The sequence below is a fragment of the Pan troglodytes genome, chromosome 6, assembly GCF_028858775.2.
Source record: "Pan troglodytes isolate AG18354 chromosome 6, NHGRI_mPanTro3-v2.0_pri, whole genome shotgun sequence".
In the NCBI taxonomy this organism is placed as follows: Eukaryota; Metazoa; Chordata; class Mammalia; order Primates; family Hominidae; genus Pan; species Pan troglodytes.
This window is the reverse complement of record NC_072404.2, coordinates 131,942,024-131,958,773: the sequence shown is the minus strand read 5'-3', so window position 1 is coordinate 131,958,773 and position 16,750 is coordinate 131,942,024. Positions and strand designations below refer to the sequence as shown.

At 36.0% G+C, this 16,750-nt stretch overlaps 1 protein-coding gene and 1 long non-coding RNA gene across 4 annotated transcripts in view; one reads left to right on the top strand and one right to left on the bottom strand.

The window, feature by feature from the left end:
* LOC104007375 (uncharacterized) overlaps positions 1-7,010 on the top strand; it is a 46,860-nt gene extending 39,850 nt beyond the window's left edge. Inside the window, exons 3-4 of the long non-coding RNA XR_001719466.4 lie at positions 1,021-1,217; positions 3,540-7,010. This is a non-coding gene — a long non-coding RNA (uncharacterized LOC104007375). The remainder of the gene's footprint in view (positions 1-1,020; positions 1,218-3,539) is intronic.
* Positions 7,011-13,571: 6,561 nt separating this feature from the next.
* The window catches only part of CAV1 (caveolin 1), a 36,114-nt gene continuing 32,935 nt past the window's right edge, over positions 13,572-16,750 (bottom strand). For 2 of the 3 annotated variants that reach the window (XM_009454022.5, XM_063813848.1), the window contains exon 3: positions 13,572-15,835. In XM_009454022.5, the coding sequence (XP_009452297.1) occupies positions 15,494-15,835 (342 nt within the window). In that variant the 3' untranslated portion in view covers positions 13,572-15,493. 3 annotated transcript variants of the gene reach the window in all.

Below are 16,750 nucleotides of genomic sequence, written 5' to 3'. Positions count from 1 at the left end.
TATAATTTTGCATTGGCATTCTCAAAGCACTGGGCTCCCTTTGCTCTATTTTATAAATGAGCCTGGACCATAGGATAAGAACTGTGACAACTTCTGAATTCACTTGGCAACATTAATCATAGGGCAGGCAATTAGACCTCATGCCAGTGATGTTTCTCAGTGCAGCCTCACCCCCTACCATGGGCAAAGTGAAGACATTTAAATCTCCTAATGGTCCCACAGTTATAAGGGTGCCCAGTAGTGATCTTTTATTGAAACTTCTGGCAGCAGCTGTTTTGTATGGCTTCTACCTTTAGCATATTTCATTTTAATTGCAGAGATAATAAAATAGTTATATCCTTTACAGTAAGATAACTTATTTAATTTGTGAGTAGTGGTTGTATATTAACTGTGTTTTCTGAAACTTGTATGAAAGGTTCGTCTATTTATTGACTGAGTTACGGGGGTGGGGTTCTGTATTGCTGTCTGGGGCTGGGGCCAAGGATTTAACCCTCAGGTTCCTTCCTTGCTGGCATTAATGTTGCTGTATAGGCAGGAAGTTGCCCAGGAGTGAAAGCACAATGCTGCTGAGACAGAAGTCTATTTTAAGCTGGTTTATTTCCTCACTTGAGTGACCTTGGATAGATCTGTCTTCTCCCTGTGCCTCTGTCTTTGTCTCTACAATTGATTCAGATGCAGTATTTATTGTACATGCGATATGGTTTGAAATTTTTGCAGTCTTAATTGTTAACAGGTGACCAGGCAGTCTAAGCTCTCAATTCGGATTTATTTCTTGTTCCACCAGTGGCTCATTAAGTGACCCTAATGGAGGGACCAGTATTCCTGGCACTTTATTCTTCCCGTCTGTAAAATGGGGTTATGAGCATGCCTCCCTTCCTATCTCAGGGGAATACAAGAGCATACATATGTGGGAGAATTTGGGGGATTGGAATTTTATGAATATTTAGATTGTAAACAGACATGTTTATTGGTCTGCCTGTCACAATCCTGTCACAGATTAACTTCCTCTTCCTTCCACAGCCCCTTGACTGGGCAAACTTCAAACAAGTGACTGAGCTCCCTTAGCTGCCACTGATTGGACCAGGATGGACAACAAATGTAGGAGGAGTTCATCTGGATCTAGCCTGAGCCAGTCAGATGTCCCGTTTGAATCCATGCCTATAGAAATACAAAAAGTGGAAGCCAGAGGATGATGGATCCTTGAAGTAATAAGTCAGGTAAATCTTGAAAATTTTTGACTCAATCCATATTGATGAACACAAGAATAATTCTGGTCTACAAAGAGAGGCAAGAGAAAGACTTGGGGTGTATTAAGAAAAACAGGTAAGTGACCCTGGGTCGCTAGAAAGAGTGAGACAGGGTGATGGAATGAGTGGCTGCCTGAAACTTTCTAATGCATTCAAGGCCTGACTCTGTTTTAGGCATTCTTCACATTTTCATTCACACCACACTCTAATGAGGTAGGAAACGTTATAGCTGCTGGTTTAGAGAATGCAGTCCGGCTATGGGACTTATCCAAGGTCACACAGCTGTTTTTAAGTTGGCTGAGGATTTGATTATAGATTTCTACTTCTAAGTTTAAAGTTTTTTCTGCTACACAATGGCCTATTATTTAAGGTTGAAGCTTGAAAGAGAAATAAGAAGATCTAAAGAAACCGTTCTGGTCCAATGAAGATACCAAAGGCTGATATTTTACTTGAATGTGATTGAGTAATATTTGACATCATCCCTGATATTAGTCCCAATGCCAGTAACCTCACCATTAAATTCATCTCTTCCTCTGGAATTTGAATGACACTACCACTTTTTTTCCTACTCATCCCACTCCAGTAATTTTTCATTTCTGTTGGACCAAGAGTGTGAGAGTTTACAAGGCTATCATATATTTTAATTGGTATTTACTCATGTTTCTGACAGATATTTTCTGTTTGGTCATCTGCTCTGTGAAGCCTGCATCTTCAAAAGTTATTATTAGAACACATTTTAGTGATAATTACAAAAGCAAGCATCAACATTTCATTTAAGATCTAAGTTGGTATAAAGTATGTATTTATTTCACCAAGTCAATCAAAGGTTATCAAATTTTCTTTGTGATAGAACTGCTTAGTCAAACAAAACGTTATGCTGAAAATTAACATGAAAAGAAATTAAAACAGAACTTGTGTGTTTGAGGGAAAGTGGTAGACACCGTTTCACAGACCTCTTTCCCTAGTCCACATCTGTCATCTTAGGGGAGCTGGTCAATACCTCAGGATTCAATAAGGTACAGTTTTAAAGCCATTGTATTAAACTTTACAATTGATTGTCAATAATTTTTATTTTACAAAAAGTTATTTTCTCAACAGAAAAAGAGCAAAATATTAATTTCATCTTGGAGTTGCCTTTGTAGGGGCTTCACTGAGCTTCCATGAAGACAAAAACCTTTGTCTTGCTTATCTTTTTAATCCCTGTGATACCAAATAGTTGCTCCATAACTGCCTGTTGAAGCAGTAACATGAACAACTATTAACAGAAACTTAGACTAGAGAATACATTATTTGCATGGCTTTTAATCATTCACTCTTCTTTTTTTTCCATTGATGACACACAATGTTATTGTAATACTGTCAAATGGTGTCACACTTATGTGCTTTCTCCCAAGCACATAGTGAGTTTCTCTATAAGAATAGCTTTGAAGCTAATAGTCGTGGGTATTAAACTCATTGGGCAACCTGGAGTTGGTTATTTAACCATTCTAAGCTTCTATTTCTTGATCTCTAAAACAGAGCAATAGTATCTACTTGACCTAGATAATAATACATAGCACATAGGGCTGTTGTCAGTAATATTTGCAAAATGCTTAGCACATTGCCTTGTATGTGGTATGTGCTCAATAAATAAAGGCTATTATTATTTAGCAGGCAATATGAAAGGCAACGAGACAAACAACACAATCACTGTAAAAATGCAAAGTCACTCTGAAGCCAATTTATATTAATCAAAGTGCATATTGTGCTATGTACTTTACTGAGTGCTTACTTGTGTCATACAGTCAACAGAACTTTCTGTCTCAGAGTTGGCAGGTAATTAAATCTCACCTTTTCCAAGAGGTTGTGCAATGTGATGGGGAATTTAAGAAACATCCTCTCAAAAAGACGTTGACTGTTGCCTGGGATAGTTATTATCTCATTAATGGTTGGCATTATATTAATACAACTGAAGGAGAGGAGTAGGTTTCTTTCTTGGCCATTTGTAGAGTGGCTCAAACTGGCAGCTGTTGCTTTTTTTAAAAAATGACTGCATTTTTCTCTTTGCAAATACCCCACCTTTTATGCCAGTTTCCACATGCTTTTCAGTTGTGTTGTTAAAGTACTAGGCAAGTGTATAGTTTTATCTTTTTGACACGCAAATTACTCAACTTTCTATGGAATCAAATCTCTCATTCTAGTTGATTTTATTCACTTTCTCCCTGTCTAACTCTTCCCACTCCTCTCTCATCACAATAAAAAAATCCCTACTTCCTTACTTGCAACTTTCTTTTTTTATTTTTTCTTTTCTAGCTCTGTGGAAGTTTGAGTGACTCATTGCAGAGAGGAATTGATGAAGTCAACAGCTGCTGGAAAAACTTCTTTTTCCTTAATAGCTGTATCAACATGTGGTTGCTATTATTCAAGTAAGAAAAATATGTATATCAAACATCCATGGTAGTCCTTGCTAAAATTTTCATTAGAGAAACTCATGTTTTGACATTAAAAAAAGTTCAAATGGGTACCTTAGAGGACGTTTTGTTGGAGAACAAAATCATGGAGAAATAAAGTCTAAAAAGAAAAACAAATGGCAAGCATGTTGTTAATAATGCTGTAATTTATTTCAGAGTGGGTTGGGTGATTTTCTTCATGGCATTATTAGTGGCACTGCAGAAATTTGGCACCTCATGCATTCATAGTCTCCAGGATGGTCTGACCATTCATCCAACAAATATTAATTGCTCTCATGGTAAAATCTCTGCCTCATGGAGTTTAAATCCTAAAAGTGGTGAAAAACTAAACACTGTGAACAGTTAATTACTCAATGTGGTATGTACTGTGAAGGAAGTAGGCAAGAAACTAAGATAGAGATTAAGATAAAAGGACTTGCTTCACTTAGGGAAGACATGGGAGACCTCTCTGAGGGTTGACATTGAGGCTGAGACCTAAAGAATGAGAAGGAGGTAGCAAAGTAGAGAGAATGGTGTAAGATCATCTTGGTCAGAAGGAGCAGCTGTGCAAAGTCCTCTGACTTTGAGAGGGGCCACAGCATATTCTTGGGACTGAAAACATCAGTGTGTCTAGAGCACAGATCATGAGGAGGTTGTGGTATGCAATTAGATTGGAGAGATAGGCAGGAGCTGAATCACATAACTTTGTAGGCCTTGGTAAAGAGATGTGATTTTATGAATGCATTTTACTGAATGCAGCGAGAAGATACTAGAGGATTTTAAGTTCTGTGTGTGTGTATGTGTGTGTACCTCTGTGAAAATATGTGTTGCTGTAGAGCAAAGTGGCCAAATGAGTTGGGTGGGGTTACGGGTGGAAACAGGTAGACTGCCTAAAGTAGACCAGGATTTAAATTACGGCTGCTCATACTGAGGTTGTGGCAGTGGAATCGAGGCAGGGGTGCAAAAGCAAGATATATTTTGAAGAAGGAACTGATAGAATCTGGTAATGAATTGGCTGTAGGTCTTGAGGAAAAGAAAAGTCTCTGGGGACTCTTAGGTTTTAAGCTTGGGTAGCTATGTGGATGATTGAACAATTAAAAATGATGTAGAATATTTGGCAGTGTGGAGGAAGCATGAGTAGTACAGTTTTTATCTATGAGACAGCCACGGAAGATGAGAGAGTCTGGAGAGAACATGCACAGAGAGACAAGAAGAGGGCTTAGGGTGGAGCCTTGGGCTATTTCTTCATTTATGGGTTAGGTAGAGGACATCTGAGGAGTAAACGATCTCAAAAGCAGAATAACAAACTGGATGACGAACACCCCTGGGAGCAGATATATTAGAACAAAAGGACCAATAATTTATATCTTCTTAAATAAACATCCTAATTGAGAAAAAGAAATGTATTAGCAACATGAAACAAGACAAGAAATTCCCCCCACAAAATAAGCCATGTAAAATATCTATCAGGATAAAAATGTAGACTTGAAGGAACCTAATAGGTGGGATAAATAGTGACATAGCTACAGCTAAAGAATGATGGAGTTGAAAGACCAGATGGAAGAATGCTTCTAGAATGATAGAAAATGTAAAAGTTCATAGCCAGAGATAATAGAAGTACCAGGTTTTAGATACTTAGAGTCCCTGAAGGAAAAATTATAAAAATTAAAAGAGGAAAATATTTAAAGAAATGTGAAGAACATTTTCAAAAGAAAGAACAGCTACAGATTGAAATGGTCTTTAGGGAACCATTTCATGGGAAATATATATTAAAAATATTAAGTAAATATATATTTTAAAAATTCACACACAGGTCCATTATATTGAGATTTAAGAATATCATAGGCAAAGAGAAAATGATAAATGACACAAATGACATCAGAGTTTTCGATAAATGCAGAATTCCAGAGGCAATGGAGTAATTTTAAAAAAATACTTAAGAAAATAAATTTGAAGGTAGAATTTTACAATTAATAAATTTGTATTTCAAATGTGATGGCAGTAAAAATATTCTCAGGCATACAAGGCTTTACCATAAAAAGGACTACCATTGAAAAGATGTTTTAACATAAGTGCTCCGAAAGAGAAAGAGAAGAAAAAATACCAAGAAAAAAAAGAACTATATCCAAAATACCACAGAATTAAAGCTCTATATGGTGTCAATATGATTGGCAACCCTGGTGGGGGGAAGGCCAAAAGTAATGAACATATAATAAAAATCTTGTCTAGTTAGAGGGTGTATATACACAAACATATATATATATATAATATACTGTATATATATTAATTACTTTAAATAAGAAAGTATTAAAAAGAAACAAAAAATAGAATACTTGCAATAAAATGTAAGAAAATAGAAGAAAAGAAAAATGTATCAACAATCACCATGAATATAAATAGACCCAATGTGCCAGTTAAAGAATAGACCATCAGATTGGATAAAAAACAAAATCCAACCCTGTGCTCTTTATAAAGGACTCTCATAAAGCATAAGAACATGGGAACCTTATAGGCACACAGTCTAGGAGATACCATTCACATGACAGTCTCTCTAAATGGCATTACCTAGAGCTGGTTAGTGTACTGCTGATACTGCTAGTGCATGACAGCCCTCAGAGTAAAAGATTGGACCTAAATACATCAGGAAGATGTTTATCTTTTATTTTATTTTATTTTATTTTATTTTTTTGAGATGGAGTCTTGTGATCTCGGCTCACTGCAACCTCTGCCTCCCGGGTTCAAGCGATTCTCTTGCCTCAGCTTCCCCAGTAGCTGGGATTACAGGTGCCCACCACCATGTCTGGCTAATTTTTTTAGTTTTAGTAGAGACAGGGTTTTACCATGTTGGCCAGGCTGGTCTCGAACTCCTGACCTCAGGTGATCCACCTGCCTCGACCTCCCAAAGTGCTGGGATTACAGGCGTGAGCCACCGCGCCCAGCCAGGAAAATGCTTAAGTAAGCAGGTATGACTGTGTAAGTTTTTAGCAAAATAAACTTTATGACAAAACAATAATTAAAGATAGGAAGACTCACTACCTAACCATAAAAGGTATGTAGAACCAACATATCTGTAAGATAGAATATTTCTAAACAGGTATGCACTGAATAGAGTAGCTTGAAATGTATATAAAGCAAACAATTATAAATCCATTAGGAGGGACCGATAGTCTAGTCTTCTCATTTAAGAAACGGACTAGACAAAAAAGTCATTAAAATATTGAAAATCTGAACAACAAAACATAAGGCTGATATAATAGACATATATTGAATTCTGCATCTAAAAATTAGAGGATGCTTATTCTTCTGAAGCATACATTAAATATTTATAAAAATTTATCATGGACCTGACCATAAAATGTCTTAATATATTTCAAAAACAAGTATATTTAGATCATATTTTATCCAAAAATAGAGCTAGAAATTAAAACGAAAACTAATTTAAGAAATTTTATATATTTGGCAATTAAAAAACACAACATTTGTCAAAAGTCATTGAACTGTAGTTAGGATATATGTATTTCACTTTAATGTTAATTATGCCTCAATATTAAGTCAATTGCATTTCTAAAGACAGTCAACAATTAGCAAATATGTACTAAAATAGTCACTAGGCATAATAATTATCATACTTAAAATAAATAAATCATAAAACATGAAAAAGCTGTACATAGAACATTATGAAACTTTACTGAAAATGCTTTTAAAGAAATAAATGAAATTTTACTTCCATGTTTAGAGCTAGGAAGCCTTGGTATCATACACATGCCAATTTTCCAACTTGATCTAAAGATTCAATTCAATTCCAATTGATATTCCAAGTTAGTTTTTATTAAAAATGGATGAGACAATTTAAAGTTTTTCTGGAAAATTAAATGGCAAAAACAAACAAACAAACAAACAAAACCAAGGCCCTTAGAAAGTAAGGAGCAAAGAAAACAGGAAATTAAAACTTGTCTTACAAGATTTGGAGACTCACTTTAAAATGCTATATGAGTACAGGAAAAACAAACTGACCAGTGGGCTAGAATAGAGAGTTCAGAAATCAATCCAAGTATGAATGGAACTTCAATAAATAACAGAGGTGGCATTATAGTTTAAAGGAGAAAGGAGGACATTTTCAATTAATGAAACTAGCATAAATGGTTGTCTTATTCAGAAAAAAATGAAACTGGATTCCTACATCATGCAACACAAACAAATCAACTCCATGTAACTGGATTAAGGACTTAAATGTTAAAAGCAAATCTTTAATGTGATTGAACATATTGCAAAATATTTTTATGCTAGAAAAACCTAAGATATTTAAACTCTTAAACCACAGTAATGCTAGTTAAAATACAATAAATATCTTACTGATCTTGGCAGGAAAATATCTCTTTGACATTATAAAAAGTACTAAAAATAAAAAATGGATAAATATGAACACTAAAGTCAAAATACTTGTGTTCACTAATAGACATTTTAATAATGAAAGTGAAAATAAGGATACGAATTAAGAAAAATATTTGAAACATATGTAAAAATAAAATGAAAACATTAAGAATCTGTAAGAATTCCTATGACTCAGTGAAAAAAAAACCTCATTTTTAAAAAACCCTTGCTGAATGACACGTCATTTCACAGAAGAAGCTCACATGACCAAAAACCAGTGAAGAGACGCTTAACCTCATTGGTAATCAGAAAGGTATAAATCAAGACTAAAATAAGATACTATTTCACACCCACTTGATTAGCAAAATTGAAGGAGTTTGACAGTTCCAAATGCTGGTGGCAGTGTAAATTGCTATTATTACTTTGAAAAGCCATTGGTCATATCTAGAAAAGCTGGGGGTGTATCATTTTTTGGGACTGAACAATTCAGTCCTAATGGTAATCCCTAGAGGAATTTATGCCCACAAACCCTCCCAGTGGACATGCAGAAGTATGATTATAGCAGCACCATTGGCATACCATGTCCCCCTCAAGAGGCAGCTGGATAAAAATGGATATGTTCATGCAACAGACAAATATATAGCACTGAAAATGAATGACTTAGAGCTATATTCAACAATATGAATGAATCTTAATATTAAGTGAAAAAAAAATCAAACACCAGAACGATCCATTCTGCATGGTACTCCTTAGAAATATTTTAAAAAGAACTAAAACTAAATAGGTTTTTTTTTTCCCCTGGGAGATTGTATTTAAAATTTTTTAATAGGCAAAAAGATAATAAATAACAAAATTTAGGAGAATGGTTACCTCATATGGATGCAGGGGTACAGGTGGATGGGAAAGAGAAGGAACAAATGTGTAGTTGTTAGTTCTAGTTCTTTGATTTGATGATGAATTCATAGGTGTTAATTAATGATCATTAAATAATAAAATAAATAAAATCAAATAGAAGAGAGCCCCTCATGGACCAATGATGACATTAACTATTGAGCATGCCTATGCTTACGTCTGGGTACCAGAAATAAAAATTGTTTAAAAAACCTGTACAGCTGGGCGCCGTTGTATGTGCCTGTAGCTTCAGCTTCTCAGGAGGCTGAGGTGAGTGGATTGCTTGAGCCCCTGTGTTCAAGACCAGATGGGGCAACTTATCAAGACTCAGAAAAAAAACAAACAAACCCAAAAACCCCAAAACCTGTTTGGCTTAAAAGTATAATTATAGGTAGGGTAATTTAATAGTGTTTAGACAATGTATATAAATAATTCTTTTGTTAATTTTGGCTGTAAAAGAAAGGAGAAAAAACATTAATGGTTGGAGGAGGTTACAAGGTTAAGGGAGGGAATGTGTTTTTTTTAATTATAAAGTTATATGCAATGTTTGGAGGGTAATGAGAGCAATTCAGAACAAAGGGAGAGATAGATAGTAAAAGAGTTAAACAAGATGACAAATGGAGCAAAGATCTTGTGAAAATAAGAAAGGATGAGATTCAGAGCGCATGTGATGGGAATGGCTTTTGCTCAGAGTAGGGAATCATCCATTTTAGTGAAAGAGAAAAATAAGATGAGAGCAAGTATCAGTAGGATTGGTGTGCATTGGGGAAGTGGAGAGAGTTTGCATTGATGGTAAGTTGGGTAATGCACAACGTCTTCAGACATTCATTATTACTAAAGCAACTGGCAGATCTGAGAATGAATATGAAAGTCAAATAAATGAATGGAGAGTCCTAAGGAAAAAAAATCTTGAATCTTAATGGTAAAATGGTTCTATCAGTTACTTGATAGAACCTAATCTGATTCCATGGAGATTATTTAATATTTGTCAAATAATATAAATATTAGAGTTTATTTCAAAAAGTGTATTTCTTTCCATCATTAAAATCTCTGTCTTGCAGTCTGTACATCAACTTATCACTTAGTCATTTTATGGTCTTGAAAGTCACTAAACTAAAATGTGACTGAATATATCCTATTATGAAACATTTTTTATGTTGTAAAAACTTATATGTAAATGCTTAAATAAAAGATTTTGTTAAATTTGTGGGAGCAGTTTTAATTTTATATTTTAGACTTAAAATGTTTTAATTTGCATTTTAATTGTCTCCCATATTGTTGACCATTACTTGTTCTCAGTAGAGACACAACTTGCTTTCTGTTTTGCGGGATTCCCTCTAACTATATGATTTGGTGCCATAGTTAAGCTCCTAGATTCTGGAGCCAGACTCCATGGGTTCATAATCCTGACTTAGTTACTAGCTGTGTGACTCTGAGCGAGTTATTTGACTCTTCTGTGCCTCGATTTCTTACTCTGTAAAATTGGAATGATAATGATAATACATACCGTATAGGGTTATTGCAAATATTACATAAACTAATACATTTATAAAGGATACACTTGACATACGAAGTTGAATACAAGTTTTAACTATTACTTAACTTCTGCTAATGTTTACTCCAGTTCTGCTCACATTACTTGCTTATTATACATTTCAGAGTGGATGAAATAATTCTGCAAGCCAGTGGGAACAGGAAGCTTCATGAAGAGGAGAAAGGCTTAGGGCTCAGAAACCGCACAGTGCAGGAGGATAGATGAATGTAAGGAACAGAGCTTTGAGGACAGACACCCCTGGATTAGACAATAGCTCCAAAACTTATTAGTGATGGTGAATGGGTGACTTTCTAAAACCCTTTAAACCTTATTTGTAAAATGGGACCATCAATATCTATTTTGAAATCTTGTATAAATTTGCAATAATGTCTGTAAAGTATCTGACAGGAGCTCAGAAATGACACAATTCTTTAAATCCACTCACACCCAAATTTTAAACAAAAAGTAGCAGTATATCCTACACACGATTTTTAAATTTTACTATTTAAGTTAACATCATGCTATGAACATATTTCCATGTCATTAAATATTCTATTCCATCCAATATTTAAAAGCTAATAGAAGTCTGTTAAATGCATATACCATAATTTATTTAACCAATTCGGTTGTTTTAATATTTATGTTGTTTCCAATATATTATGCTATTGACAATAAAATGATGAACATTTATGATGATGAACCTTGGTATTGCCTCTATTATTTTTATTTAGTAAGAGGAATTGCGGGATATATCATGTGTACATTTAATTGTCTTCCAAATGGTTTATACCAGTTACCCTCAGAGATGCAATAAATGAGTGTGCCCACTCGCCTGCATCTTCACCAGCATGGACATTACTTTTGTTTACCGTCTCTGCAGACTTAAGTGAAAATGATGTCTCATTGCTTTAACTCTTACTACTTCTTTACTAATGAGTATAAGTTTTTGCATAATTGTTGTGTACTTCTTTTTGTGAACTATCTTTGCTTATTATTCATCTTTTTCTTAATTTATGAAAGCTCTCTTTATTTTTAGGTATATTATAATGCTATGCATTCAAATGCTTTCTGTTATCAGTCTTTATCATTTGTTTGTATTTGTTTCTACTGTTTTTGATATATAGAAGTTTGATATTTTGTGTGTTTATTGCCATGACCTTTTTATTTTATGATTTCAGCCTTCTGTGTTAAGTTAAGGGTGTCTCTCTTTACTTCTCCCCTCCACCCAATGTTAAAAATATGGATTATAAATTAAAACATAGAATGCTTGACCATTAGCACCCACATCAGGGAAGGTATGAGACCTACCTTCCTTCCTTCTTTCCTTCCTTCCTTCCTTCCTTCCTTCCTTCCTTCCTTCCTTCCTCTTTCTCTTCCTTCCTCTTCCTTCCTTCCTCTTTCTCTTCCTTCCTCTTCCTTCCTCTTTCTTTCTTTTCTTTCTTTCTTTCTTTCTTTCTTTCTTTCTTTCTTTCTTTCTTTTTCTTTCTTTCTTTCTTTCTTTCTTTCTTTCTTTCTTTCTTTCCTTTCTTTTCTTTTTTCTGATGGTCTCACTACATTGTCAAGGCTGGTCTGAACTCCTGGCCTCAATTGATCCCCCAGTCTCAGCCTCGGGCTTCCAAACTGCTAGGACTACAGGCTAAATGTGTGATGTATGAAGCTATTTATTACCAATATGGAATAAAAGTTGTCCAAAGCCATATAGTTATTTTTGTAGATGGAACTGGATTGGAAGCTGTGATGATTGACTTTTTGTGTCAACTTGACTGGGTCATGGGGTGTCCATATGTTTGGTCACATATTATTCTGAATGTTTCTTTGAGGGTGCTTTTGGATAAGATTAACATTTAAACTGATAGACGGAGTAAGGCAGATTGCCCTCCCTAATCTGGGTGGGCCTCATCTAATCAGTTGAAGGCTTGCATAGAATAAGCTGACCCTGACCCTGACCACCAAGTAAGAGAGAATTCCTTCTGCTTGACTGCCTTCAAACTGGAACATTGAATTTTTTTCCTGCCTTTGGACTTGGTCTAAAATAGCAGCTTTTCCTGGCTCTTGAGCCTGCTGATGTTGGACTGGAACTACATCATCAGCTCTCCTGGGTTCCCAGCTTGCTGACTCACCCTGCAGATTTGGGAACTTGTCAGCCTCCATAATCGTGTAAGCCAGTTCCTTGTAATAAAGCTCTTGCTCTGTATCTCTATCATCTCCATCTATCTCTATCTCTACCCCTGTCATCTCCATCTATATCTTTATCCCTCCATCTACCTCTTTCTCATCATCTCCATCTATCTCTATCTGTAGCTCCATCTCTATATATGCCTCTATTTCTATCTGTCTCTATATATCTCTATCTCTATCTCCATCTATCTCTATCTCTATTTCTATCTCTGTATCTATCTGTCCCTATATATCTCTATCTCCATCTCTCTCTATATATATATTTTCATCTATCTCCATCTCCATGTCCATCTCTATCTCTATCTTCATCTCTCTATCTTTATCATCTCTATTCTATCTATGTATCTATCATCTATCTATCTATCTATCATCTATCTATCTATCATCTATCTATCTATCTATCTATCATCTATCTATCTGTCTATCTCCATCTATCTCCTATTGGTTTTGTTTCTCTGGAGAACCCTAATATAGGAGTCCTGAAGGTAAACTTAGCCAAGCAACAAACATTAATTGAGACTGCAATATACCTCTTTAAAACCCAGTTAAGGCATGGCAAAGTTGAAGGCATTGGCCCCGAATGCAAATTGTGTCTTTCACTAAGTTAAGAGTATTAATATCCATCACACAAGCTTGCTGGGGGCTCAAATTAGATGACATATAAAACATTGGACAAATTGCTAAAAAAACTTTGTTATTAATTATAACTTTTATCTGAAGCAACTCATAAATGGTGATGACCTTAGCAGAAATATCCTAAGTGACTTTGTAATAATTTTAAAGTGGGAGACCATTACCCCCCACAAACACATACAAACACATACACACACTATGCACATGCTCATTACATACAAATACATAGACATACACAGACTCTGACACATAAACACCTGTTTTGGGAAAAAATAATAAAGCTGACTGTTTAACCGTTAAACATTTTTATTGTGCAGGCTTGTAACCTTTACAGGACATGCATGATAAAAAATTGTAAAATATATCAGTAAGCATATAAAATTTCAGCAATCTTTTGGACCAGTAATTGATTTGCATGAGGGACTAAGCATCTATGTAGAACAGACATGTCTTGGAATACACAGTTTACAGATTGAATCACAAAGCCATTTCCTAAGTGATTTTCTTCATATAAAGATAAAAATATCTTTACATTTAAAAAGTATGCAGTATAGCACATTTTCAGTTATGTACACAGTTTAAAAGTAAAACTATATCCATGCCAGTGTCTGTTTTAAACGCAAAAAGTCAAAGTAGGTAACAGGTTGGTAATTAAAGTGTCAGGAAGACTGGAAGAGGCAAAAATCAAGCAGAGTTCCAATAAGTGTATGAAAAAAAAAATCGTAACTGAAGGTTTAAGAAAAGTCCCCAAAGGCAGAATCACAATATGAGCAGGAGGAATAAAAAGCTTTTGGATATACCAGGCAGCTTTCTGTACGACTCAGGTTTACAGGTGAAATTCCTCAGTTTGAGTTCAGAAGAATTTGAACTTATTCCAGCAAAATACTTCAATCTTTTTATTACTGCCTCCTCCCCCATCTTCTTTCTGGGCAAAGGGATGCTTGGATTAGGTCCAAAGCTCCTGGCAGGGGGAGGGGCCATGTGTCACAGCATAACAGACGGTTGCAAGTGCTTTACTGAGCAGGGGTCAGGTTTGCAGCAACTCTGATAGGCTCACACAATGGCCTCCATTTTACAGCCCCTCCCTGGAGGCCCACTGATCAGCTGAAATGGGAACACAATGTTGAGCCACTAAACCACCCCGGTGATGGATTAGTTTGGATTCAGGAAAGCGTGATTATTCTTGAAAATAAACGAAGCTGAATAGACATGCTGACCTCATTCAGTTGATGAGAGGCAGGGAAAGCTGGCTTCCAGGACTGCCAGCCCACAGAGAGCTCAGCCCTATTGGTCCACTTTAATTCATTTCATTGGGCTAGTGTCAACCATACCCACTACGGATAAAGATGTTGCCAGATGAAGCCCAGAAGTGAGCTTCACCAGATTCTGTAGCTCAGAGTCAGAAACACGCATGGAAAACTAGGTCATGGATATTCTAATTTTGGTCTTCAGGGAGGCTGCTGACCTAAAGCGAGTTGCTGAGATAGACCCTATTTGAAAAGGAAAATGTGAAAAACAGGAAGGCACTGAGGTCTTGTTATCTACATAACAAATATTCAGGCACAGAAAATATCATAGGTTAAAATTTCAAGAAGAGTAAGGCATTAGTTGGATCATGAGAAGGCAGAAGATTATGTTTTCTAACTTGTAAGGATCACTGGATCCTACTGGATTATGAAGTGAACGGCAGTAATCCACTAACTCCTTAAACAGTGGGAAAAGAGTTTGCTGAAAATCTGCCCACATACTTGTACACTCCATGGCCATACCCTGGAATTCTTCCCTTAACATAAAATGACCAACATTTTGGAGTAGGCAGTTGAGGTTGCTGGTTCTTTTCTTTTTTTTTTTTTTCCTCCTCAGTTCTTCATATTTCTCTCAAATTACCTTTCAACAATATGTTCATATCTCAGCCAATAAAGCGATGGTTGATCCACATGCAAATAAAAAGGTAAGGAAAAAAATTTAAATGGGTTTTAAAAATTCAGACTGCCAAAAATAGATGAAATAGCTCAGAAGAGACATAATACTTATGAAAACTGAGAAAGTGATCTTTTACTTATGAAAACTGAGAAAGTGATCTTTTTATTTTCAACCAAGATAATTCAATTCATAAATTGTTGCTGTATTAGCAACTTGGAACTTGAAATTGGCACCAGGAAAATTAAAAGGAAAAAAAATCAGGTATACTTCTATCCTTGAAATGTCATTTATATTTCTTTCTGCAAGTTGATGCGGACATTGCTGAATATTTTCCCAACAGCTTCAAAGAGTGGGTCACAGACGGTGTGGACGTAGATGGAATAGACACGGCTGATGCACTGAATCTCAATCAGGAAGCTCTTAATGCATGGTACAACTGCCCAGATGTGCAGGAAAGAGAGAATGGCGAAGTAAATTCCCCAGATGAGTGCCATCGGGATGCCAAAGAGGGCAGACAGCAAGCGGTAAAACCAGTATTTCGTCACAGTGAAGGTGGTGAAGCTGGCCTTCCAAATGCCATCAAAACTGTGTGTCCCTTCTGGTTCTGCAATCACATCTTCAAAGTCAATCTAAAAGGAAGAAGTGACACAACATGAGCACAGAATAGAAGAAAAGAGAAAAAAAACCCACTATTCAGTATCCATAGACATATACTGTATTAGCATTTATGAGTTCGTTCTTTGTGAGATGCTTAAAGGCAACCAGCAGCATCAGCATCACTTGGAACTTGGGAACACAGATTTTTTTCATTTTTATTTTTTTGAGACAGGGTCTTGCTCTGTCGCCCAGGCTGGAGTACAGTGGCATGATCATGGCTCACTGCAGCTTCGACTTCCCAGGCTCAAGCAATCTGTCTGCCTCAGCCTCTTAAGTAGCTGGGACCACAGGTTCATGCCACCACACTCGGCTAATCCTTTTTTTTTTTTTTTTTTAAGAGATGGAGTCTCACTATATTGCCCAGGCTGGTCTTGAACGCCTGAGATCAAGGAATCCACCCACCTTGGCCTTCTGAGGAGTTGGTATAATAGGATGAGCCAATAAGCTGACCTGAAACACAGATATTTGGGTTCCCCTTGGACCTTATTATCTCTCAAGGGTGGAACCCAGGATATTTTTAAACATGTTCTCTAGGTGTTTCTCTACCACACAAAAGGTTGAGAACTACAGCTCTAGAGAAAACCAAATGGATGTGATTAAATTTCTTGACTTAAAGTAAAACCCCCAAACATGGATAAGGATACGAGGCACTCAGTACAATGTAAGGAACATGACATAATTTAACTGCCTTTGAAGACAACTACACATGCAATGTTAAGGGGCAGTTAGTTGACAATCGGTTAACAATTCTTCAAATGCCCAATTAGCATAATTACTTCAGGAAATTAGATCATGGTGTGCTGGGAGGCATCAAGAAGGCTTCATGAGGTGGGAGATTTGAGCAGGGCTTGGGCAATTGGCTGATTTGGAGAGGAAGAACAAAGGGA